Here is a 27,376-nt window from a genome sequence, read left to right as displayed (position 1 = left end):
CCTGGTTGCAAGTCTTGTGGGGACCCTTAGAAGTTTAGGAGAAAAACAGCAAAGGTACAAGGTGTGCGTGTGCTCTTTTGAGAGTGTGCTTTGGCTCCTTTGCCTTGAATATTTCTCTCTCTCTTCAGCCTGCCGAAATTCTAGGGGAGGCCTCAGGGGAGGGTCTTAACACAACATGCACTAGCTTTTCAGGTGTGTCCTTCAGTATGAAGTGTCCTTCAACATCAAAACATGCATATAGAGGGTTCGGGTTATTTTTTGGTTAGTTTCCTTTTTGTTGTTAGTTTCACTTTTAAAGAACATCATCAAGAATGTCATTGAGTCCTAGCCGGTTTGGCTCAGTGGATAGAGTGCCAGCCTGTGGACTGAAGGGTCCCGGGGGTTCGATTTTGGTCAAGGGAACATGCCTGGGTTGCAGGCTCGACCCCCCGTAGGGGTCGTGCAGAAGGCAGCCAATCAATGATTCTCTCTCATCATTGATGTTTCTTTTTATTTTTTTAAATATATTTTATTGATTTTTTACAGAGAGAAAGGGAGAGGGATAGAGAGTTAGAAACATCGATGAGAGAGAAACATTGATCAGCTGCCTCCTGCACACCCCCTACTGGAGATGTGCCTGCGACCAAGGTACATGCCCTTGACTGGAATTGAACCTGGGACCTTTCAGTCCGCAGGCCGACGCTCTATCCACTGAGCCAAACCGGTGAGGGCTCATCATTGATGTTTCTATCTCTCTCTCCCTCTCCCTTCCTTTCTGAAATCAATAAAAATATATTTTAAAAAAATGTCATTGAAGGTTCTCTTTCCAGCTGGGGCTGAACCATGGGTATCGCTCAGGACAACTGGCACAAATGCCGCAAGACCGGGGGCAAGAGAAAGCCCTACCACAAGAAGCGAAAATATGAGCTGGGAGGCCCTGCTGCCAACACTAAGACTGGACCCCGCCGCATACACACAATCCGAGTGCGGGGTGGCAACAAGAAGTACCGAGCCTTGAGGCTGGATGTGGGCAACTTCTCCTGGGGCTCAGAGTGTTGTACGCGCAAAACAAGGATTATTGATGTTGTCTACAATGCATCCAACAATGAACTGGTCCGCACCAAGACCCCTGTAAAGAACTGCATCGTGCTCATTGACAGCACACCGTACCGACAGGGGTACGAGTCCCACTACGCACTGCCCCTGGGCCACAAGAAGGGGGCCAAGCTGAGTCCTGAGGAGGAAGAGATTTTAAACAAAGAAATGATCAAAGAAAATTCAGAAGAAATATGATGAAAGGAAAAAGAATGCCAAAACCAGCAGTCAAGGAGCAGTTCCAGCAAGGCAAGCTTCTTGCATGCATCGCTTCAAGACTGAGCAGACGGCTATGTGTTCGAGGGCAAGGAGCTGGAGTTCTATCTGAGGAAAATCAAGGCCTGGAAAAGCAAATAAATCCTCTTCCCTCCTATCTTAGCTCATGTAATAAAGGTGTTTATTCTAAAAAAAAAAAAAAAAAAAAAAAAAAAAAAAAAGGATGTCATTGAAGAGGGACTAGGACCAAGGCCGTTCTGTCCCAGAACTGTCTGGAATATGTAAACCAATTGCTCCTAGTGTCCTTGGTTAGGGAAGATAAAACCTTGTGATTTGCCCGGCTGGTGTGGTTCAATGGTTGATTCATGAGCTAGGAGGACACAGTTTGATTCCTGGTCAGGGCACATGCCTGGGTTGCAGGCTCAATCCCCAGTAAGGGGCATGTAGGAGGCAGCCAACTGATGATTTTTTCGCATCATTGATGTTTCTACCTCTATCTCCCTCTCTCTTCCTCTCTCTGAAATCAACACACACACACACACACACACACACACACACGTTGTGATTCAATTAGCTGGTTGTAAATTGCTCAGATTGTTTGACCTTATTTAATTATATTGTCTGTTTCCTTTATTCCACTTGTCAAGGAATCTCTCTAGCCTCTTAATATCCTGCCTCATTAGCACTAGACTAGAGGCCCAGTGCACAAATTTGTGCACGGGTGGGGTTCCTCAGCCTGGCCAGCTATCAGGGGCAATGGGGGCTGATTGGGGCCAGCCGGCCAGGGGGAGGGACTGAGGGAGGTTGGCTGGCCGTGGGAGGTTGGCTGTGGGAGTGCACTTACCACCAGGGGGCAGCTCCTGTGTTGAGCGTCTGCCCCCTGGTGGTCAGTGTGCATAATTGTGACAGGTCATAATGGTTGCTTTGGCTTTTATATATATAGATGATATTTTACCTGCTTACTGTTTCTCTCCCAGCTATGCTTTCCATGAAGGAAACCGAAACCAGGTTGGTTTGACCTACCACTGAATCCGTTGTGCTGAGAATTGCACTGGGCACAGAGTACAAGGTCTGTAAATATTGGGCCTGGCTAGATCCTTAGAGCAAAGGCCTCATATATGGGAATTGAGCCATGGAAACTAAATAGGGAAATACAGCTAACGTCTGTGGGATACAGAGGGTTGGTCTTTAATTAGAGCATCTCAAATTGGTACATAAAAGGCCACCTGATTTTTGGACAATGAAGAAAATATGCTGATAACAATTGTCCTTTAAAGTGGAGATCTTTTGCCCTAGCTACTTTGGCTCAGTGGACAGAGTGTCAGCCTGCAGACTGAAGGGTCCCGGGTTCAATTCTAGTCAAGGGTATGTACCTCGGTTGCAGGCTCTTTCCCGGCCCTGGCCCTGGTCAGGGCGTGTGCAGGAGGCAACCAATCAATGTGTTTCTCTCACATTGATATTTCTGTCTTTCCCTCTCTCTTCCGTTTTCCCTAAAAATCAATGGAAAAATATCCTCAGGTGAGGATTTAAAAAATAAAATAATAAGGTGGAGATATTTTATTACTCTTTTAAAACTCCATGTTCATTAAAAAAAAAGGAAAAAAAATTAAACTCATGTTCATAAAAAAATTTCCATGATTTGTGAACTGTGAACAAGTTCAAACAACACCTTGGCAGGATGGGAAAGGGGGAAAAGCAGATCTATTTACAGATGGTTTAAATAACCTAGATGCATTTAAATTTTCCCCATGATCTTAGAGCATGTGTCCCATGCTGTTACCTGAAAGGCACTGTGCCTGAGTGGGTCTGCCTCAGGCTGGCCTGTAGTGTGTGTGTGTTCTTGACTTTGGGCAGGAAAGTTTTCACAAAACGGGTCCAGGTGATTATGAAAGTGTGGTAGGCAGTTAGACAAGAGCAGAACAAGGATGATGTGCCAGGTTCAGAAGGACACCTGGGCAAAAAGCCCTGGGTGCCTGGCAAAGGACAATTGTAGGGTGGGAACTTCGCCACCAGGGTGACCTTTCCTCCCTAGCATATGGCTGGTCATGCGGCATGGACCCCCTGACCTTTTCTCCCAAGAGATAACATCTAGGCCTCAGTTGTATTTCAGCTCCAGGCCCAGAAAAACAGCAAAAGCACATAAGAAACACCTCGGCTGACCTCAGGACCAGCTGCACTGAATAATGACCCCTGTCTTGGCACCAGCCAGTCCATCAGTGGAGACCCCCTACCCTGAAAGGACACACCTGGAAAGCTGCTGAACATTCTACTGAGATCTTCCCCTGGGACCTCCCTAAAATCTCCACCCTTAAAACCCTTAGGACAGAGGACCCAGCGTGCTCCCCCTCCAGGGAGAACACCCCCGCCGTGCCTTTCCTCCTTCCCCTCCCCCCAGACGTGTTACCAAGGGCCCTTCCTTTGCCTCTGTAACTTGTTTCCTGAGCCCATTTCTTCTACAGAGTACTTCTACCTCTGAGATTTTCCAAACAAATGTCCTCTTAGAGTTTGAGTCTTGGCTCTGAATTCTTTCCTAACCAGAATTCAGGTACTGAGGTTGCTGAACCCAGGTCTGGTCTGACCCCACGGGTTTAACACCTGGTGCTATTCCAGCCATACAACAAAAGTACATTTATTAAAGCTGGGGATCGGTGAAGCAAGCAGGAGCTTAGGACAGAGGGAGCAATAGGAGGGAGCTTAGGTCGGACTGCTTTGGCTGAGAAACAAGTCACAGTGAAGAAGCGAGCCAAGGCAGGGCTGCTGTCAGCTCATTCTCTCTCTCTCCCTCTCCCTTCCTCTCTCTAAAATACACACACACACACACACTCACACACACACATACACACACTCACACACACTCACACACATACTCACACACACACTCACACACACACACACACACTCTCACACACACACACTCACACACACACACACTCACACACACACACACTCACACACACACACTCACACTCACACACACACACTCACACACACACTCACACACACACACTCACACACACACTCTCACTCACACACACACTCACACACACACACACACACACACACTCACACACACACACACACACATTATTATTATTATTATTTTTAAATAGGCAAGCCAGGCACTCTCCCTCTTGGGAGCATGCCTGTACCTTTCTTCCCTATGGGTGTGCATCTCCTAAGCCAGTGGTCAGCAAACTCATTAGTCAACAGAGCCAAATATCAGCAGTACAACGATTGAAATTTCTTTTGAGAGCCAAATTTTTTAAACTTAAACTTCTTCTAACGCCACTTCTTCAAAATAGACTCGCCCAGGCCGTGGTATTTTGTGGAAGAGCCACACTCAAGGGGCCAAAGAGCCGCATGTGGCTCGAGAGCCGCAGTCTGCCAACCACGGTCCTAAACCTAAGGGTCCCCACAAGACTTGCAACCAGGGAAGCAATGGCAGCAGCAGCTTGTCCTGGATTAACCCCCTAAACCTGTCTCCAAGGACCCCTTTTCTCTGACTTTGCATGAGCCAAAGCGGCCCCACGTGGGCTCATTTCTTTCCTATAACATTTCTGGAGAGCCAAAGAAGCTCCGCCTAGTCTCACTCCTGTTGCTTCTTCTATCCTTGTTTCAATGTCCCAGCTTTAATAAATGTTCTCTCTCTCTCTCTCTCTCTCTTTAATGTTTTTATTGATTTTTTATTTAAATTATTTATTGTTTAAAGTATTACATAAGTCTCCTTCCCCCCCCCCATTGACTTCTCCCCAGCCACCCTCACCCTCCAGCACATGCCCTTCCCCTCCCCCCTTATTGATTTTTTTTTTTTTTAAGAAAGGGAGAGGGTTAGAGGGATGGAAACATCAATGAAAGAGAAACATCAATAAGCTGCCTCCTGCACATCCCTTATTGGGGACTGAGCCCATAACCCAGGCATGTGCCCTGACTGGGAATCCACCTGATGACCTCTTGGTTCATAGGTCAATGCTCAACCACTGAGCAACACCACCTGAGCTTTCTCTCTTTAAATTTTTTTTTTTTATTGATTGCTTTTATAGAGAGGGAAAGAAAAAGAAACATTGATGTGAGAGAGAAACATCGATGGGTTGCCTCCCATAGGCACCCCGACCAAACCCTGAAACCTAGGTATATACCTTTATCTGCAATCACCCTGAAACCTTTTGGTGTACAGGACGATGCTCCAACCGAGCCACAGGGCAGTTATTACCATTTTAAAATGGGGAGATGTGCCCTAGCCGGTTTGGCTCAGTGGATAGAGCGTCAGCCTGGGGACTGAAGGGTCTTGGGTTAGATTCTGGTCAAGGGCACAGACCTCAGGTGCACGTGCAGGAGGCAACCAATAGATGTGTCTCTCTCACACAGATGTTTCTTTCTCTCTGTCTCTCTCCCTCACTTCCACTCTCTCTAAAAATCAATGGAAAAATATCCTTGGGTGAGGATTAACAACAACAACAAAAATAATAAAGTGGAGAAATTTTACATGCAGATCCAAATTTGTAGGCGCTCTCTAAAAATGAGAAGTTCTGACAATACTGGTCTTACACGGAAGCCATCAGCTACACCTAAAAGCAGAAACCACCTTTGCACAGGAAAAGGACTTTCAAGTTTGCCATTTTGCATGCTCTGCAGTGAGGCAAATTCCTATGGTGAAGTAAAAAAAAGTAAAATCCTATATAATAAAGAGCTAATGTGCAAATGGTCGTCACACTCTCGCCTTAAGGCTCAGACACTCAACACTGGGGAGAGAGGAATGGGGACCAGCCAGGCACAAATGAGCTCACGAGAGAGGAATGGGGACCAGCCAGGCTGCGGCCCGGGAGAAGGACAAGCCACCCCCGCCCTCCCGTGGTCCCAGGTGCCAGTGGCTGTGCCTGCTCCTGTGGCCTGGGAGAGGGACAAGCTGCCCGCCCTGCAGTCCCGGGCGCCTGCGGCTGCAGCCTGGGCAAAGCTGCCCACCCATGATCCCCTGGGGCTACAGCCGGCCTGGGTGAAGCTGGCCCAGGTCCTGGGTGCCTGCGGCCAACCAGAGGGAGGGAAGCCCAGGTCCCCGGTGCCTGCGACTGTCCAGATGAGGGAATCCTGGGTTCCAGGTGCGGGGCGAGGGAGACCTGGTTAGGGGTGATCAGGCCAGGGGAGCAGTTAGGGGCAATTAGGCAGGCAGGCAGAGGTGGTTAGGGGTGATCGGGCAGGCAGAGGTGGTTAGGGGGTGATCAGGCTGGCAGGCAGAGGGGTTAGGGGCGATCAGGCAGGCAGGCAGGCAGGCAGGCGAGCAGTTAGGAGCCAGCGGTCCCAGATTGCAAGAGGTAGTTGGACATCCCCTAAGGCAGGGGTCCTCAAACTTTTTAAACAGGGGGCTAGTTCACTGTCCCTCAGACCTTTGGAGGGCCGGACTGTAGTTTAAAAAAAACTATGACCAAATTCCTATGCACACTGAACATATCTTATTTTGAAGTAAAAAAACAAAACAGTAAAAACACCTGCATGTGGCCTGCAGGCCGTAGTTTGAGGACGCCTGCCCTAAGGAGTCCTGGATTGCAAGAGGGTGCAGGCCGGGCTGAGGGACACCCCCCCCGCCCCCTGTGCACGAATTTTGTGCACTGCCCCTCTAGTATTTCTTTTTTAAAAAAAATATATTTTATTGATTTTTTACAGAGAGGAAGGAAGAGGGATAGAGAGTTAGAAACATTGATGAGAGAGAAACATCGATCAGCTGCCTCCTGCACACCTCCACTGGGGACGTGCCCGCAAGCAAGGTACATGCCCTTGACCGGAATCGAACCTGGGACCATTCAGTCCGCAGGGCAGGCTAACGCTCTATCCACTGAGCCAAACCTGTTAGGTCTAGTATTTCTTATAACTATGTCTTTACTCAAAGAAGAAAACAGAAATGTAGACCAAGAAAGTGTAGTGTCTTTGAGAACTTGAAAAACATTCAATGGTGTTGAAAGCGCACATCTTAAATCAGATTTAAGCAACAACTCCAGAGGGCATCTGACTTTGCCATCCCTCACCTGGTTTGTCTGAATCCAGCATTGTTGGAGATGTGGAACAGTACCACAGTCTCCCCTGAGCTTGGAGTTGATGTAATAAATTATTTAAAGTCACAGTTATTTCCTTCCAATTGTGCCTTAAAGGTGTAAGAAAAATTCCAGGACATTGTCATGAAGTTTGGGCAGACCTGGTAATGGCAGGAGGGAACTTATAATCTGATAGATAGAGCACCTGAAAGATAATCATATTATGGTGAAATTCTGAAGTACAATATACGTATAGGAACAGAGGGTTAAGTTATTTTTAAAATTTTTTTTCCTTTCTAAGTTTCATTTCTCAGGCCAGTGCACCTGCATACTCCCTTTGATCCTGAGCAAAGTGATGGAGGGGGTGATTCAGCTGCGGACCATGTATACTGTACCCAGCAAGCAAGTAGGACTGTTAAGTATGACCAGGCCGACCCCACCAGGAGCCAAGCTGTCATCTCTTCGCCTGACAACCAAGAACAATGGTTGACTTATGCTGACCTCCAGGACTGCATGCAATTGCATTCTGTTCCCAACCTCACCCCAGCCCATTTTGCCTATATATAATCCTATCCCCTGCACCTTACTGTAAGACAGGTTTTTGGATGCTAGTAAGCTCGCTGTCTTCTTGGTTGGCTGGCCTTCTCAATAAACGCCTTGCCTTATAGGATTCAACCCTGCCTTCCTCATTGGACATTGTGACAGGCAGTAAGAGCCCACCCGGGGGTTTCCCGGTAACAGTAAGACCTGATACAGGCCTGAAAGGAAGAAGTAACCCAAACGGAAGTCCTTCCATCCCTTAATGTGCTTTTCCCAGGACTTCAGCTCTCAAAGCACCTTCTGTCCTTCCTGTCTCACCTGGTCAACCCTGTGAGGTGGGCAGTGGTGGGATTCTGCAGAAGGGGAGGATACTGGGGCCTTGCTAAGAGTCACATGGAGAGTCTGTGGAAAAGTGTGTCCCAGAACCCGACCGCTCTGCCTCCCCAAGGATGGTGGCAAGAGGAGACAGATGGCAGGAGAAAAGAAGTGAAAATGCAAAAGGGAGCTCTAAAGAGAGGTGGCAGGTTGGAACAAACAAGGACAGTCATTGAGGGGTGTGGTTAAGGCCTTGCAAAGGGTGAGGGTCTGCATCCCAGGAGAAGCACTGAGGCGCCACGTCGGGGGCTACTGGGGAACCTCATCCCACCATGGCAAAACGGAGCCCAGAGAGCAGATGATGTGCACTGTGCATGGTGGCCACTAGTACCTGAACCCAAAGGATCTTCCTTGTGCCGGTCACAGGGAGGACGGGCCAGCGGGCAGGCGACTCCAGGCCTGAGGCAGCAGGAGCAGAGCCGCACGGGAGTGGACCGAAAGCTTTGCCCAAGGCTGGTGGCGCCATTAAACATCAAAGACCCAGGTAGCCGAGTCCAAACCACCTTAGCGAGCGACTTCGAAGCTGAGATTTTCCCGCGGCCACAGCCTTCCACCGTTTCCGCCTGGAAGGCGGCGTGGGAAACGCCCGACCAATATTCAGAGACCGTAGGAACCTCCCGAGAAATGATCAGGATCTTTTGGAAATGTCAGAGCAGGAATCGAACATCAAACGGCCGATATTTTGGAAAGTCCACAATTTCCTAAAAAACATTCAGGAATATGGTTAAGGTACAGCGGAAAACAGCCGAGTGGCTTTCGGGAACTTCCGGAACTTCTCGATCCGCATTCGGGACTTCTCGGCTCTTTGAGATCTCTTCCGTAGTCTTCGTGTCCTAGCCGATCCGTTCTGGGACGAAATCCTGAGGACTGGGACCGACAGTCCCTCGGCAATTTCCGTAACTCTTCGGGACCTGCCCGAGCGTGGCGCCCTCTGGCGGCGCGAACTATCACGACCACTCCCACCACTCCCCCCCGGCTAAGCCAGCACGCGCAGACGCAGTTGCGCGTCGGCGGCCGTTCCGACCGGACGTAGTTGCTGCTGATATCAGTTCCGGCGGGTGACGGTGCGGACGAGTCAGAAGCGTAGAGGCGGCGGCAAAATGGCGGCGCCTGAGGAGCAGGATCTAACCCAGGAGCAGACAGAGAAGCTGCTGCAGTTTCAGGTAGCAGCGAGTACTCGGCGCAGCAGATGCCGCCGCGGGCTGGGGAGCGGGCCTCCGGAGGAGCCCGGAACCCTTCCTGAAGTTGGGCGCGAGGTTCTCAGACCAGCAGGCGGCCCCCTCCCCCCAGACGCCAACTGCCCTGCTGCCCCGAGCCTGTCTGTGCCCGGCCTTCCAGCGGCGGCAGCTGCCAGACTCGCCTCTCCCTCGCCAGCTTCCCTGGTGTCCTTTATGGACGCTGGTCTTCAGACATCCTTCCCAGATCGGGTCCTCTCCGCCCAGCGACTCTGGATCTACCGCGGATGCTTAACCCCCACCGTGGAGTTGGCCTCGTTTCGGGTCCCTGGAAATCCTGCCAGCACCCCATGCTACTTGCATAAACATTTACTGAGGGCATCTTGGATGCCAAGGCTTGTGTTGGGCGATCTGGTGGGGGAAGGGCAGGCCTGGCCCCCGCCCTGGAGGTGTGGGAGGACCCTGCGTTAGGAAACAAATGCAACATTATAAATGTCATCAGTGGCTTTGGGCGAGGTGTGGTACCTTCGGCCTATTCCTGGACTCACGTGCTTGACCCAGCTTGAGGAGGGTGGTAACTTGCAGGAGTCTGCCTTCTTTGAAAATGGGTGTGGGGCTAAGAACTTTGGCAATAAGCCCTTATTTCTTGAGCTGGAGAATCTGGGTGGAGGAGACCACTAGGGTGGGTAACCTTGACTCTTTGTTACTCTGGTCGATACCAGTTCCCTTATGTATAAAATACATGTTTTAAAAATGTTTACCCCCTAGTGATATGGTGGAACTCAAATCAGAATGGATGGCTGACGGGCTTTGTAAAATGTAAAATGCTTCCAAACAGTATTACTGCTTATTAATCATTTTTTAATTTAGGGAAGAATTAAAGTTAGTGATATACTTATTTCCTAATATAAAATGTACTATATATTTATTCATTTCAGCAGTTACCAACTGTGCTCAGGTACTCCCAAGTTAGAATGCCATTTATTTATTGAGTATGATGTTGTAAGTACTTGGCTAAACACCTAGCACACATTATCGGGTTTAATACACTCTAAGATGCATACTGTTACAGTCCCTGTTTTACAGATGAAGTATATGAGGCTTAAGAAGGTGCTTAGGTTACACAGCTAGTAAGTGGTGGTGTGAGATTTAAAGCCAGTCTGTCTTTTCAGAACCTTTCCTGAGCCCTTAACTTGTGTGCCATACAACCGGTGTATCACTGATAGTGGAATGCAAATGCTGCGATTTGTCTCTCTTATTTTAGCAAGTTCTCACTTTTCTAAAATTTCCTTGATTAGATTTCACTGTAGTTAATTTTGGAGGTTTTTTTCCCCCTCTTAAGTTGATCAATGGCACCGGAAACTAACAGGATTTTTTATGTTTATTATACATCAACTTAAAAAGTTGAGCAGTGGGTTGGAACTGTATAAAATGGAAAAATACTATCATAGAAGTTAGTTGATATTTAATTGGAGTTTTGAGTAGAGAAACTGATGACACAGCAAATTAGAATCAGAATGAATACACAGCTTCCATTTCCTGGTAGACCACTAATTTCAGAGTTTTGTTTAACTTTGGCAGACCATTTTACCCCCTACAACTCTTCAGGGTTATCCCTTGGTGTTTAAATGTAATGAAGTGATGTGAGTCATGAGTCATGGTGTACTTAGTCTGATACTGGAAGAACGTGAATATGTGGTAGCATTTCTGAAGTAAAGTGCATAGCAACCTCTGCTTTTGTCTTCATTGGACATCTATATCAGTAAGAGGTGAATAGCAGATTAAAGTTGTATTAAGATCACTTTATGAAATTGGATATACTAATGCAAATGTATATGACATTTATGTGTTCTTTAAGTAGTTTCTGGATCAGTTTCATCATCTAGATTGCCATTATACATTCTTTGAAACTTATTAGGTGTCAAGCATTATGCCAGGTATTTGATATACATGAACTCTTTTAAACCTCTTAATAATACTGTAAGGTGTTAACGTCCATTCAACTTTTTTTAAAAAAATATATTTTTATTGATTTCAGAGAGGAAGAGAGATATAGAAACATCAATGATGAGAGAGAATCATTGATCGGCTGCCTCCTGCACAGCCCCTACTGGGGATCGAGCTTACAACCTGGGCATGTGCCCTTGACTGGAATCGAACTTGGGACCCTTCAGTCCACAGGCGGACACTCTATCCACTGAGCCAAACCAGCTAGGGCCCATTCAACTTATTGATGAAGAAACAGGTTCTGAGAGGTAAAGTAACTTACACAAGTAGTAAGTGGCAGATTTAGAAATCCATACCCATAACCATCTTATCTATGATCTAAGGGTGAAGCCAGACACATATACGAATGAGTATCCTGCAGTTTGTTAATGCTAATAGTGTGGTACTGTGTAGACAGTGCTGTGGGAATTTAGGGGAAGGATAGGAGCGGGAGAGAGGGCTCTTGGGCATGGTGCTAAATACTAGTTTCTAACCATTATGCTTAATCCTCCCAGTAGCCTTACAGAGTGCCGTAGGTGGTATGCCTGCTCCTAGGTGAGAAAACAGATCTATTGAAGTATTTGCTTAAGGTCATTAAGCTATTACGTAGTGGAAATGGAATTAGAGTTAGAAATCTAGTGGGTCTGGATCTGGACTTCAAGTCTGGGCTCTCCACTGTACTTTGCTACTTTGAAGGAGGAATAGAATTTCAATAGGGGGTGGAGAGGAGGCTGTTCAAAGAGGATGAAACAGCTCAAGCATGGGATGGAGGTGGAGTATAGAGTGTGTTTGTGATGGATTTAAAGAATTGGAAGTGGAAAATAAGACTGGAAAGATAAATTAGAGGTAGGGTCTCCCAAATCTTTAAAAGCTGTGCATAATGGTTTAAATTTTAAGGTGTAGGTGTGGGGAACCATCAAAGGTTTTTTCATCTAGGGTGTGACATAACACTAGGTTTCAGGTTGCTTCACTAACAAACCGTATGGAGCATGTGCTTGAAATCTCCACAGGGTTCAGGACAGAACAGGGTGACACTGCTAGGAGTTAGTTCTCCCCCCACCATCCCCCTACCCTAGGTTTATTTTTACAAATAGCACAGGAGGACAGCAGCTCCATGCAGACAGCAGCCCAGGGGTCACACCACTCCTTCCGTCCTCACATGGACAGACAGAGGCCAGTACTGTGGAGCTGTGGTGGGGGCCTGGGCACCTTTGGGAGCCTGGACTGCAGCTTGGAAACCACATCCTGGGGCTCGATTTGAACCTTGTCATTGGACTTGGACTTGCAGAGTCTGAGACTCTTGGTGATATGGGCAGGAGCACATTTCCCAAGCTTGGGGTGAGTGATGTAGGCAAGTTGTTGAACTTGTGGCTGTTGCTCTTTGGGATCTTGGACTTGACCTCTTTGGGCTTTGTGAGGGCTTTGAGAGCCATAGCATGTGTGCTCACGGCCTGGCATTGTCAGTCTGCGTCTTCTTCAGGCCTTTCTTGTGCTTCTTGGCAAAGCACATGTTCCTCAAGAACTTGGGGTCCACCCCATTAAGGGATTTGTGTCTTAGTGATTGAGGTTTCTTGATTCTGTTTCTGTGGCATTTTTGGGACTGGTTGTGCCAGGTATGGTTCCTAGATTTGGCCATACCTGCACCAAAGCCCACGGCTCCCAAAGTGCCTGGGACTGGGAGAGAAAGAGCGGAGCTATTTCTCAATATGTTGCTTCATTTGTTATATTGAAATTAGCAAAAGTAAAATATTTTAGAAATCTCGGGTTTCCTCTATTTCACTTTTTTGTGTGACATGTGATTTGATTGGAATCCCTAGGGTATATTTTTCATGCTTTTCCGTCTGTTTGCTATCTTCTACGATTTTTGTAGTTATCCTTCTCTACTATGTATTTTGGAACTGGTTGAGTTATGAATAATACAGACATTTGTTTTAAGCTGTTTCAAATGGGAAAGAATAGGTTTTTGTTGTTTTTTGTTAATCCTCACCTGAGGATATTTTTTCCATTGAGTCCTGTTTAAAAAGTTTGAGGACCCCTGCTCTAGTGCCTTGGTTTGCTGCTTTTAGGCTGTTTGAACACCTGGAGAATGATGATATGACAGAGAGGGAAGGGACTAAAGCCGTGGTCGGCAAACTGTGGCTTGGGAGCCACATGCGGCTCTTTGGCCCCTTGAGGGTGGCTCTTCCACAAAATACCACGTCCTGGGCGAGTCTATTTTGAAGCAGTGGCATTAGAAGAAGTTTAAGTTTAAAAAATTTGGCTCTCAAAAAAATTTCAATCGTTGTACTATTGATATTTGGCTCTGTTGACTAATGAGTTTGCCGACCACTGGACTAAAGGAAGTATGCATGGCCAGTGGAGGAGGAAACGGTTTTTTTGCTTTTACAGGAGTAAGAGCTTTCTTTCTTCTCAAATGGATATTAGGGTCTTTTTTCTCTTAAATTATAGAAAATTAAGCCTGAACTCTGGGCTATAGAATCAAACTTACCGTATTTTGAAAATCTTCCCTTTTTGCTTCATCAGACCATAACCTAAAGGAAAAAAATACATGATGCTTTTTGTTCATGTATTTAAAAAAAAAATCATAGAGTGATCTGTTTGAAATTTTTTGCCAGGAAATTTGGTGTAGAGAAAACATGAGCTTTGAAACTTGAAGCAAACCTGAATTAGCCTTTCGAGTTAGCTTCTGGTGAGTTATTCCACCTTGGGCAAATTCTTCTTTGAATCTTTTCTCATCTATAAAAGGGGATAATTTTATCTGATTCACAGCTTTCTTTTTTTTTTTTAACTTTTAAATCTAGCAAGTTAATACATGCTTATTGTGCAAGTCAACAGCATAAAATTGTGTAAAAAGGTAACTAAATCTCATCTTTCCCCTCTTATCCTCATAACTTTGTATATACTCTTCTGCATGTACAGATATACAAATGCTTAATATATAAGCTCTCTTACCCTAACCTTCACTTAACTGAACAGATATCCTCCATTTTCTAAGGTCTGTTCTCTAATACAGCCAATTATTTTGTTTATTTGTTTAATCCTAACCCAAGATATGTTTACTGATTTGAGGGAGAGAGAAAGAGAAACATTGATCAGTTGCCTCAGGTACGCACTCTGACCAGGATGGAACCTGCAACTTAGGTATGTGCCCTGACCGGGAATCAAATCGAACCTTTTGATGTATGCTATGATGCTCCAAAAAACTGAGCTACACCCACCAGTTGGCGGTGTGCAGGAGGCAGCCAATCAATGATTCTCTCTCATTATTGATGTTTCTCTCTCTCTCTTCCTCTCTGAAATCAGTAACAATATATATTTTTTTAAAAGTGTAGGCTTGCCAAAACCGGTTTGGCTCAGTGGATAGAGCGTTAGCTTGCAGACTGAAAGGTCCCAGGTTTGATTCCGGTTAAGGGCATGTACCTTGGTTGCGGGCACATCCCCAGTAGGGGGTGTGCAAGAGGCAGCTGATCAATGTTTCTCTCTCATCGATGTTTCTAGCTCTCTATTACCTCTCCCTTCCTCTCTGTAAAAAATCAATAAAATATATATATTTTTTAAAAGTGTAGGCTTTCATCAGAAGATTGATGCATACATGTGTATGCTTTATGTTTAAATAAAGTATTTAATTGACATATGGATGTTTTTATTCTCACCTAAGCCAATTTTTTAACGTCCCCTAGTGGGGATCGAGCCCACAACCTGGGCATGTGCTCTTAACTGGAATCGAACCTAGGAGCCTTAAGTCCACATGCGGACACTCTATCCACTGAACCAAACCAGCTAGGGCGAGACTTTTTAATTAATTGGCTAGTTAGTAGATCCCATTCTCATTGGGTAAGAGAGCTCTGCTCTCTTTGTCTTGTTGAGATAGGATCATATTATACTTATGAAGTTAGTGTAGCATAGTAAGTGGTCATGAAGACTGGCTCTGGAGTAAGACAGCCTTGATTTGAACCCTAGCTTTTCCAATTACAGTAAGTCCTCACTTAATGTTGTTAATAGGTTCTGCGACTTTAAGTGAAATGATGTATAAGGAAACCAATTTTATCATAGGCTACTTGATATAAACAAGTGTTAAGTTCCTGCAGTATCTCATGAGCTGTAATAACGAAAAGAAGTTGAATGAAATGAAGCTGTTTGGCCACCATATTGTACTAACTTTGTGACCTTGGGCAAATTACTTAACCTCTCTGCCTTAAGTTTCTTTATCTATGCACTAATACTACCTACTTCATGTGGTTGTTTCAGTAATTAAATGTTAGTATATCTCAAGCGCTGGCAAATATGAAGCTCTTTAATGTTACACAGATAGTACAGAGCTCTGTATATATTGTGTGTGTTTTCCTATATGTACATACCTTTTCACTTGAAGTACCGTATTTTTCCATGTATAAGACGCTATTTTTTTCTAAAATCATTAGACTGAAAATCGAGGGGCATCTTATACATGGAAGTCAGCCGAAGAGGGAGCTGAGTGGCTGCATAGCTGCTCATACCTTGTCAAACAGGCTTCCTCCAATCAAAAGCCTTATTGTTACTGACCTCAGCTGATGCCGTAATTGGAGGTGGAGGTGGAGGTGGAGAGTGCATAGATGCAACAGGGACCGGAGCGTTCTGAGCCCATAAGATGTCAAAAAATAAAAAGATAAATACCGGTAAGCGATTATCTTACTCTGCAAAATTCAAACTGAATGTAATCAGCTATGCAAACGAGCATGGAAATAGAGCTGCAGACAGATAATTTGGACCTCCTCCCATTGAGTGTATGCTCAGACAGTGGAGAAAACAGGAAGAACAACTCATTAAGATGCCAAATAAGAAGAAGGCCTTAAGAGGAAAACCAGCAAAATGGGCATACTTGGAGCAGAGGCTTAACCTTTTGCACTCGGATGTCGAGTGTGACTCGACACGGTTAGCATTAGAATAAAGGAATCGAGAAAAAAGCAAGCGAGTGCAAAGGGTTAAGACTTGGATTATGGAGAAGTGCCTGAGTGGCTTATGTGTGTGGACCATTTTAATGTCAGGCAAGAATGTTTGCAAGCAAAATGAACATTGTTGATTTTATAGGAAAGGCAAAATGGTGCTTCAGTTTCATGCGGAGAGAAGGGTTGGCCATGAGAACAAAGTTAGCTCAGAAAATGCCACCAGTTTATAAGGATAAAATCCAACAGTTTCACTCCTATATCATACAACTTCTGAAAAAATATGATTTTGAACCAAGTCAGATTGCAAACATGGATGATATGCCTCTCAATTTCGATGTGCCTTCCAACAGAACTGTTAATGTGACAGGAATCAAAACTGTCAATCAAAACAAGTGGCCATGAAAAGACACACTAGACTGCTATGTCTTCATGCTGTGCAGATGGTACTAAACTGCCTCCTATGCTTATTTTTAAGAGGAAAACCTATCCTAATGAGACCATGCCACCTGGCATTATTGTGCAAGTTCAAGAGAAGGGATGGATGAATGAAGACATTATGGCCATTTGGTTTGCAAAGGTTTGATCCAGAAGACCTGGGGGGCTCTTAACACATTGCGGACGGATCACGAGAATTCTCATGTTTTCTGTTCTAAGGCTTGTGGCCAGTCATACTTTAAGAAGATATTAACTTGTAAGAACATGTAATAAATAACTTCAAAATGCAATGGGTATTTAATTTTAAAGTGTGCCTTTGACATTTATGTAAAATGTTTTTTGTACTCGTTCAGTAGAAACTTACCTGGCCACTGGGTAAAGCTAGCAATAAAACTACTGGTCCACAATGTGTTAAAGAAGCCAGCTCTTCTTGTCTTTGATTGGTTCCGAGCACATTTAACAGAAAAGACAAGAAGGGTTGCATCAGATTTGCAAACACACCTAGCAGTTACTCCTGGTGGACTTACAGGTCAGCTACAGCCACTAGATGTTTTAATCAGCAAGCCATTTAAAGCCCTGATGAGAGAAGAATGGAGTAGATGGATATAAAAAGCAGTTGATAACTTGACATCGACAGGAAGAGTGAAAAAAACAACCATTAATGAATTCTGCATTTGGGTCCTAAACTCATGGTATGGCATCAAACAAGAGGTGATTGTGAAGTCCTTCAAGAAATGTGGAATCAGCAATGCCATGGATGGAACTGAGGATGATCTCACATATATAGACAGTGACTCAGCAGACAGCAGTGATACAATAGAAGTTGAAGAAATTGATATGTCTGGAACCAATAGTGATGAAGAAGAGAGCAGTGATTCAACAGAGGCTGAATAAAGTGATATGCTGCATAATATAGTCCTGGTATGTGAACATTACCTACAGTAATCCTATCTAATAAAGAGGGAATATGCTAATTGACCATCACTCTGTCACAAAGATGGCTGCACCCACAGCTGAGGCCAAGTTCCCATAAGGAGCCTTAATGAGCAATCAGCAGGGACCTGAGGCTACGCCCTCCCCTGTCCCCGTGGGGCTTGACAGGGGACCTTAGGCTGCGCCCCCCACCCAGCAGGTATTGACAGGGGACCTCAAGGTGCGCTTCCCGTCCTGGTGCTCGGCTAGGGGACCTCAGGCTGCTCCCCCTACCCCAGTGCCAGGCTGGGGGACCTCAGGCCGCACCCTCCACCAGGTGGGGCTTGACAGGGGACCTCAGGCCGCACCCCCCGCCCCAGCACTGGGCCAGGGGACCTGAGGCTGCGCCTCCTACCTGGCTGGGCTTGACAGGGACCTCAGGCCATGCCCCCCACCCAGCGGGGCTTGACGGGGGACTTCAAGGTGCCTCCCAGTGCTGGACCAGGGGAACTCAGGTCGCGCCCCCGCCCCCGCCCAGTGGGGCTTGACGGGAGACCTGAGGCTGTGCCCCCTTCCTGGTGCTGGGCTGGGAGACCTGAGGCTGCATGCCCCCTAGCCTGATGGGGCTTGACAGGGGACCTCAGGCCGTGTCCCCCACCTGGCGGGGCTTGATGGAGGACCTCAAGGCATGCCCCCCCCCCCCCCGTTTGGGCTGGGGGACCTCAGGCCACGCCCCCTGTCCTGACACCGGGCCAGGGGACCTGAGGCTATGCCCCCTGCCTGGCAGGGCTTGACAAGGGTGGGACTGGCCGGGTCTGGATCTAGCCCAATGCGGGGAGGAGGGACGGCCGGGTCTGGGTCTCACGTGATTTTGAGGTGCATGTGGGTGGGCGGGGACTTGACTCTGGGTTCCGTGGTGAGCCCCAGACTCTGACAGGAGGAAGGTTTTCATATACATTTTACTAATTTTCTTTCATCTCTGACACTTCTATTATAGAGAAAGGGCAAATAGCAATAGTAAATTATTTCCTCTAATTAATCCCCTTTTAATGTGCACGAATTTCATGCTCCGGGTCACTAGTTACTAAATAAAAATGTATTCTGTTTTATGTTTAAAATATTGATTTATTAATTTTGGATTGGAAAAGTGGGAGGCGTCTTATACATGGGGGCATCTTATACACGGAAAAATACCGTGCTTTACGGCTTCTCTTTGGCATATCCGAATTGCCAGCCTCATACTTTTCTTGAGAGTTACTTGAATACAAGCACTGTGTTACTGCAGAGAGGGCTTTAAATGACCAACATATACAGTGCGGATATACTGGACAAAGGAATGATTCATGTCCCAGGTGGGACGAATGAGTGCATAATTTCATCATGGTACTCAGAATGGCACACAATTTAAAATTACGGATTGTATGGAATTTTACATGTAATATTTCTTGATGTAACTAAAACGGTGAAAGTGAAACCTGGGATAAAGGGGAGGGACTGCTGTACACATAAAGAAGGAAAGATCAGAGGGCCCTGCTCTGGAGCACTTCAGTCTTTAGCATTCTGAGGATCCATTGAGGACCCAGCAAAGGAAACAAAGTGGCAGGCGAGGTCGGAGGAAAACCAGTGTATTGTCCTAGACTTCCAGGCCTGGAGAAGTGGGAACAGATGTTTGGACTTACATTGTGGGGTCATTTGTGACCTTGCCTAGAAGTTTTGTTAGAATGTTGGGGAGGCGAAGGCTTGATTGGAGTGAGTTCAAGAGAGAATGGCAGGAGAACTTGGAAATTTCTGCAGGTTTTGCACTAAAAAGGAAAGAGATTGGGCAGAAGCTGTAGTGGAAAGAGATATATATATATTTTTTAGGCTATATCGGCATTTTTGTATACTGATGAGGAACACACAATTAGAGAGAGAAAATCTGATGCAGAGGAAGGAGAATTGCTATATCCTTGAGTAAGTGAGAGGGGACAGGACCAATATACAAGACAAGAGGAGGCATTGGCCTTTGCCAGGAGCATGGATGAGTTTGTCCATAGTAAAAGAAAAGATGAGTGTAGGTAGGTTGACATGCAGGTTGGAACTTTTGATTATTTTCTCTGTGAAATAGGAAACAAGATCTTAGACTAAGAATAAGGATGGAGGAGGTGTTGGAAGTTTGAGGAGAGCGAAAGTCTGGTTATGTAGGAGAATAGGAGTGAATGGACTAGGCAACTAGTATGAAGGCCAGGCAACAGTACAGATTTACTTGAGGTTAGTGATCACATATTTATTTAAAGTAAGACCAAGTCAGCCCCCTCCAGCTGTGAAGATACAGGTGCAAAGTAGACAGAGATTTGGATTATTTTTATTTTTATTTTTATTGATTTCAGAGAAGAAGGGAGAGGGAGAGAGATAGAGAAACATCAATGATGAGAGAATCATTGACCGTCTGCCTCCTGCATGCCCCCTACTGGGGATCGAGCCCGCAACCCCGGCATGTGCCCTTGACTGGAATCAAATCCCGGGACCCTTCAGTCCGCAGGCCAACACTGTATCCACTGAGCCAAACCAGCTAAGGCGAGATTTGGAATTTTAAAAGATTGTGGTTTAGCCAAGGGAATATGATTATGATAGAGTGGCAAAGGAGTTGAGGATGTGTACAAGAAAAAGTGATTATTATATTTGGCTATGGAACTTATGATGAATAAGATGGGAAATGAGGATATGAGAGGTGCTGAGGCTCAGTGAAAAGGTAGTAGGGTCAATGGATTGTAGGTCCTGGCAGGGTTGAAAAATTTAGAGACAGGGCATTAGATGGAGGAAGGTGAAAAGGTAGAAGAATATGGAGGGGGAGTGTGTAGGGGCTTGCAGTTATGATTATAGTGAGGTCTAGAGTTTGACCCCAAGAGTGAATGGAGGAGCAGTAGGCAAGGAATTGGGAGACCAAAGTATTAGAACAATTATGCAAATAGTAAAATCGCCAGGACACTGATAGAGTTGATCACTTGGCTGAGGTAGTTTGTCAGTTCTCTCCATTATAAAGTTATATCAATATGGACTCATGGATGTTTATTTTGTAATTTGGATTATAATTCATGACTATCCAATTATTGTGTTTTTTGGTTTTTTTTTTAACACTTCCTTACTTTCTGGCACTACAAGATTCTCCAGGCTCATCTTATATAGTTCCTGTCCCTGTCCTAGAATCAGTTACTTCTCCAAGGAACCTGATTCCTTTTTTGGACAATGGTATTAAAAATTGAGGTCTGGCCCTTTTTGGCATGGTTCAGTGGTTAGAGCGTTGTCCCATGCACAAAAGGGTCATGGGTTCGATTTCAAGTCAAGGGTGTGTACCTGGGTTCCAGGTTTGATCCCCAGTTGGGGCCTGTACAATCGATGTGTCTCTCTCACATCAATATTTCTCTTTCCCTCCCTCTAAAGAGAGCTAAGCATTTTGGAATTTATTCTTCAGTCAACATATAGGAAGAAGAGTTAGAAGGAGGAAAAGAAATTATTTTGACAATTCATTTGAGGTGTTATAAAAGCTTGATTAAAGATGCTGGCTGTGGGAATGGAAATGTGGTTGCAGATGTAATACAGAAAATGGTCAAAACTTGATTATCGATGAAGTGTGGAGTTCAAGGATAGAGTACTTAAAGATACAGCTCAGATTCCAGATGTACCTTAGCCAGTATATTTGGGAGGGTGGTTGTGTGTTTTCTTAGTGGTGGTGGTTTTTTTCTTAATGTTTTTATTGATTTTTAGAGAGGAAGGGAGAGGCACAGAGAGATAGAAACATCAATGAGAGAGAAACATCATCATTCGGCAGCGTCCTTCACACCCCCTACTGGGAGTCTAGCCAGCAACCTGGGCATGTGCCCTGACCAAGAATCAAACTGGTGACCTTGGTTCCTGGGTCGATACCCAACTGCTGAGGCACACTGGCCGGGTACTTATAGTAGTTTAATGATACACTTGAGGTACTGGTGCCACATTTGGTGGAAATATTGAATAGGCTATTGGAAAAATGCTCCTAAACTTCAGAAGAGATGGTGGGTCCAGAAATTAAATTAGGAGTCATCTGAGTAGAAAGTGTGGTTGAAGGCTGAGGATTAAATGAGATTGCCAAGGAAGGAGGTGTAGAGAGTAAAAAAACAAACAAACAAGGACACATCCTTAGGGAACTTCCTATGTTGACAGGGATGGAAAAAGAGGGAGCCAGAGTAGGAACTTTGGTTAGAGACAAAGTGAAACCTGAGGACAGTCCAAGGAGAAGGGAGAAGGAAAATACTTATTGTAGGGAAACATTTGAATTAGATTCTTTTTAATAAAAAGTTGTACATAATTCATATTGTAAGCTAGGTTATATGCCAATAGATAAAATAATGCAAGTTAATGAAAGTCATTATTTTGCACTAAACCTGCATTATTATATCATTATATATTATAAATAGAATAGTTGTTTAGTATTGAAAAATATTTTGCTGGACGTAGAGGTTGAAGAAATCTTTTGATAAGAGAATATTAATCAGTTGTCTTCTTAATTGGAAGTCTGGAAGTTTTTTGTTGTTGTTTTTTAATCCTCACCTGAGGACATGCTTAGAGGAAGGGAGAGAGAGAGAGATCAATTGGTTGCCTTCCATACATGGCCAAAGTGTGTGCTCTGACTGGGAATTAAACGGGCAGCCTTTCAGTGCATGGGGTGACACTGCCTTGAAGGTTTAAAAGATAAGGGATTTTCATTTTTTTGTTCTATGCGAATAATCTCTGCTGTAACTGATTGGACAAATTCTGAATAGTGAAATTTTACCGAATTTGACCATGTACCAACACTTTTTAGTATATTTTCGCAGAAGTATTCATAACTAGTCTACTAGAGATAAAAATATCTATAAATGTACTGTTGTTTTTTCCCTAAGTAACTTCTTGTTTTTATCCTTTCCAGGATTTGACTGGCATAGAATCTATGGATCAATGTCGACATACCTTGGAACAGCATAACTGGAACATAGAGGTATAACAGGATTTATTCTGAGCTCCTTTCTTTTTTAAAAAAATATTTTTTTATTGATTTCAGAAAGGAAGGGAAAGGAAGAGAGGAATAGAAACATCAGTGATGAGAGAGAATCATTGATTGGCTGCCTCCCACATGCCCCCTCACTGGGGATCGAGCCTGCAACCCGGGCATGTGCCCTTGACCAGAATCGAACCTGGGACCCTTCAGTCTGCAGGCCGACGCTCTATCCACTGAGCCAAACCAGTCAGGGTTGAGCTTATTTCTTTTTCCATGGTCTAATGATTCAGAGGCGTATTTTTCCACAGCTGGAATCTTTTCTTTTAGTAGAGCTGGTTTTCAAATTTCCAACTCTTTAAGTCTTTGAAAATGAATGTGTGGGCCCTGGCTGAGTAGCTCAGTTGGTTAGAGCGTCATCCTGGTAGCAAGTTCGATCCCTGGTCAGGGCACATACAAGAATCAACCAATGAGTATATAAACGAAAGCATAAATAAGTGGAACAACAAATTATGTTTCTCTTATCTCTTTGTTTCTCTCTTTCTCTCAAATAAAAAAATGAATGTGTAGCCCGGCCGGCGTGGCTCAGTGGTTGAGTGTTGACCTATGAACCAGGGGGTCAAGGTTCAGTTCCCAGTCAGGGCATATGCCTAGGTTGTGGGCTTGATCCCCAGGAGGGGGCATGCAGGAGGCAGCCAATCAGTGATTCTCTTTCATCATTGATATTGCTATCCTCTCTCTCTCCCTTCCTCTCTGAAATCAATAAAAATATATTTTAAAAATAATGGGTAGAAAAAGTGAAGCTTTATGATCAAAGTTTATAAAATAGAAAAGATAGTGACCAAATTTCTCAATATAGTGCCTACTCCCTGTTTGTGCGTGTTTTTTTGTTTGTTTGTTTTTAATTGCTCTTTGGGGGAAAACTATAGTTTTTTTCAATGTCAGTTAATAATGGTGATAGCAAACATCTTGTCCTCACTAACATATCTTGTTTTATTATTACTGTGATATTGGTTGTTGTTTTGAGATAGATCCATTTGAGCAGAGAGATACTTGTTTTTACTGGTTTTGTTAACTAGTAGTATATTCTCCCACTTCCTCCCTTCCATTCTCTCTAAAAAATCAATGGAAAAATATCCTTGGATGAGGATTAACAACAAAATAGAGTGGATGTTGAATTTTATCAAACACCCTTTGATCTCTTGAAATTACTGTATGTTACTTGAATAGGGTGCTGCATTTCTGAAAATACATGTATTCCTGAGTGAACCTAGGTTGTTTCTGATCCATTAAATTTTAGGCTCTGGCATTCTACCAATAAATGAGAGTAAGTTCCTACTCTCATGAAACTTAATTCTAGATAATTTGTGCTTATAATAAATGCTATGAATGAGTGTAGGAAATGTAATAGGATCTGAGAAGTTATTTTATTTTGATTTATTTTCTTTTTTTGAGAAGTTATTTTATTTATTTAATATATTTTATTGATTTCAGATAGAGGAAGGGAGAAGGAGATGGAAACATCCACGATGAGAGAGAATCATGGATTGGCTGCCCCCTGCATGCCCCCTACTGGGGATTGAGCTCACAACCCGGGCATGTGCCCTGACTGGGAATCAAACCGTGACCTCCTGATTTATAGGTAAATGCTCAACCACTTAGCTATGCCATCCGGGCGAGAAGTTATTTTAAATAGGGTGGTCAAGTAAGGCTTTTCTGAGGAGGTTATATTTGAGCTGACGCCTGAATGCAAATGAAATGAATGTGCCTAAATGTGAAAATTTTGTGGGAAATGCATTTGAGGCAGAGGGAATGATGTTGCTCTATATGATATTTTTGTGCTATCTCCTCATTAGATTTTTACTTCAAGCATATGCTGGCTTTATAAAATGACTTTACTTGATAAAATGAGTTGAGAAGTATAAATAGCATAGATTTGAAAGAAAATACTTGTGCCCGGCCAGTGTGGCTCAGTGGTTGAGCATTGATCCATGAACCAGGAGGTCAAGGTTAGATTCCCAGTCAGTGCACATGCCCGAGTTTCGGGCTCAATCCTCAGTAGGGGGCGTGCAGAAGGCAGCAGCCGATCAATGATTCTCTCTCATCATTAATGTTTCTGTCTTTCCCTCTCCCTTCCTCTCTGAAATCAATAAAAACCTATTTTTAAAAAAAGAAAGAAAATACTTGTTTCTGTCTTTGCCTGTGTTTTCCCCCATCATTCATAATCTGTTTTCTAGATCTTTCTTGATAAGTTTTCTTAGAAAATGCTTTCTTCTTAGAGATTTTCACGTTTTTTAGCATAGGCTGCACAAAGTAGCATATCTTTTACTTTCTTCTGTATCTGTTCTGTTATCCCCTCTTCTGGTTTTTTTTCAGTCTTTATTTTCCTTTTTTTTAAATGAGACTTGCTAGAGACTGGTTTATTTTCTTATTTGTTTTGTTTATGAAAAAAATCTTATTTTTTTAATGTTTTTCTTTATTAAGAAAATTCTATCTTTAATCTATTTTCATGCTTTTGTAGGCTTATGTTCTTTTTTTTAGGGGCATTGTCTACATTGTATTCTCTTTTTGTTTTTTTCTTTTCTTTTTTTGTTTTTTTCTACATTGTATTTTCTGTAGGTGGCTCTCCTTAGGTTTGTACGTTGAAGCACCTTACTTCCCAGCCACCCTCAATAACACATGCCATCTGAATAAAAGCAGCGTGCTTGCTGCATAAATGCTGCTTCCAGACAAGTTCTTTGTACTGCTCTGTTGTGTGTGAATACTGGAGTCATCAGCACACAGTACCTCCCACCATAACAAGTGAAAGATCCAAGAAGATACACTTCTCAGGTTACCTGTTCTATAACACCAAGCAACAGTTGCCTCATCTCTTCTTCTGAGTTGATTTGAGCATCACTGAAATTCTTTCTACTCTTTTTTCCTTCTCAGGCTGCTGTACAGGACAGATTGAATGAGCAAGAGGGTGTACCAAGTGTTTTCAACCCACCTCCATCACGGCCCCTGCAGGTTAACACAGCCGACCACAGGATCTACAGCTATGTTGTCTCAAGACCACAGCCAAGGGCAAGTTACTTCATAACTGGAATTCCCCCTTTTATAAGTCCATTCACTTGGTTATGTTGATCTCTGTACAAAAGGAGTAAGAGAAATAGTCAGAATGTATAGCTGGACCTGGCTCCTTGATAGATTTATTGGGTTTATTATTTTCCCTTGATTCTTTTTCCCCCTCCAGCCCACATTTCCCTCCCACTTCCTTGATTCTTCATTTTGTGTGTGTGTTGGGGGGGGTTCTTTGCCTGTTATTTGAAACAGTTTCTGCACCTTGTTTTTAAAATGTTTGTTACATGTTGACTAGATATTCCACTTTTTTGTTTTTTAATCCTCACCCAAGGATATGTTCTTATTGATTTGAGAGAGAGAGGAGGGGTGAGGGGGGGAGTGAGAGAAACATCAGTGTGAGAAACATTGATCCTTTGCCTCACACATGAATCCCGACTGGAGATCCAACCTGCAAACCTTTTGGGAATGTGGGATGACACTCCAGCCAACTGAGCCACCTGGCCAGGACTAGACCTTCCACTTTTAAGTTAGAATGTTTACTGAGTTCTTTATTGCTTTATTTTACTTAATTTTAAGCTAATTCTAGGGAAATACTTGGAAACTTTGTTGAGAACCTTCACCATATCTTTAAAATTAGCTTTCAAGGGCTAGTAGCAAGGAAGTGGTACAGTTAAATTCAGCAGACTTTAAGAGTGCTCCAGTGTACCTGGTATTTGGCTGCTGGGGATCCCGAGGTGAATGATGAGCCAGTTCTCCCTTTCACGTTGCTCACAGTCTAATTAGGGAGGTCAGATGTGTATACAGTACTGATATTGAACTCCAGAGAACTTTTTGGAGTTTCTGTTTTTAAATATATATATATTTATTTTAGAGAGGAAGGGAGAGGGGGAGAGAGAAACATCAGTGATGAGAATCATTGAACGGCTGCCTCCTGCACGCCCCCTACAGGGGACTGAGCCTGCAACCCGGGCATGCATCCTTAACTGGAATTGAACCTGGGACCCTTCATTCCGCAGGCCGACACTCTATCCACTGAGCCAAACCAGCTAGGGCATGGAGTTTCTCGTAATTCTTGGAGTTACACTCACCTCTTGTACTTGGATTTAGAATTCCAAGAAAGTACTCCCTTCAACTTTGTAGCAGTTAGAATTTCTTGCATCATTATACCTTTTGTGAGCACTTGACAGTGTTTTAAAATGGAGTTGCTAAGTAGTTGTTTTGGGGTGTTTTGAAGTAGACGAGCAGATAGACTCCTATAGCAGTTGTATATCCCAGTGTTTCCTCAGTTTGTTTCTGGCTTGTCTCAGAGTTTCGAGCCCTTATGTCAGCCACGAGGCTCCAGAGCTCCCTGGCTATGGACACAGGGAGGGTTTCAGGTTAACACAACATGATATATAAGAAATGTTTTGTAAACTATGGACCTCTCTCCATATATGCTAGTTAACAACAGCAGCAGCAATAATCAGCATTGCTAAAGTAATAATTAGTATTATTACTAAGATTAGCAGCTATGTGGAGATTTATAATTGTGGTTAATATAATTGTCAATTGTATACATGTCCAAGGCAGTAATAGTTACCTTTCTTGCTGTTTCTGTATACCATATTTTAATATGTAAATGTGAAAAAAGGAAAGAAGGGATAATTATGACTTGGGGAGGAAAAC

General features: G+C 44.1%; 1 protein-coding gene and 1 pseudogene across 3 annotated transcripts in view; both read left to right on the top strand.

Annotated features, from left to right (window-relative positions):
- The first annotated feature begins 822 nt into the window (after positions 1-822).
- Positions 823-1,495, top strand: LOC307099823 (small ribosomal subunit protein eS8-like; annotated as a pseudogene). The gene has a single exon. The product of its transcript is annotated as a small ribosomal subunit protein eS8-like (transcript).
- Positions 1,496-9,270: 7,775 nt separating this feature from the next.
- The window catches only part of FAF2 (Fas associated factor family member 2), a 34,600-nt gene continuing 16,494 nt past the window's right edge, over positions 9,271-27,376 (top strand). Inside the window, exons 1-3 of one of the 2 annotated variants that reach the window (XM_079771100.1) lie at positions 9,271-9,388; positions 22,583-22,651; positions 25,580-25,714. In XM_079771100.1, the coding sequence (XP_079627226.1) occupies positions 9,326-9,388; positions 22,583-22,651; positions 25,580-25,714 (267 nt within the window). In that variant the 5' untranslated portion in view covers positions 9,271-9,325. Of the gene's footprint in view, positions 9,389-12,631; positions 14,076-22,582; positions 22,652-25,579; positions 25,715-27,376 lie in introns of those variants that run through there. The other variant, XM_079771101.1, reaches the window with a different exon arrangement.

The sequence above is a fragment of the Cnephaeus nilssonii genome (assembly GCF_951640355.1).
Source record: "Cnephaeus nilssonii genome assembly, chromosome: 5".
NCBI lineage: Eukaryota > Metazoa > Chordata > Mammalia > Chiroptera > Vespertilionidae > Cnephaeus > Cnephaeus nilssonii.
Note: the sequence above shows the minus strand (reverse complement) of the source record. Positions and strands in the feature narration are given on the sequence as shown.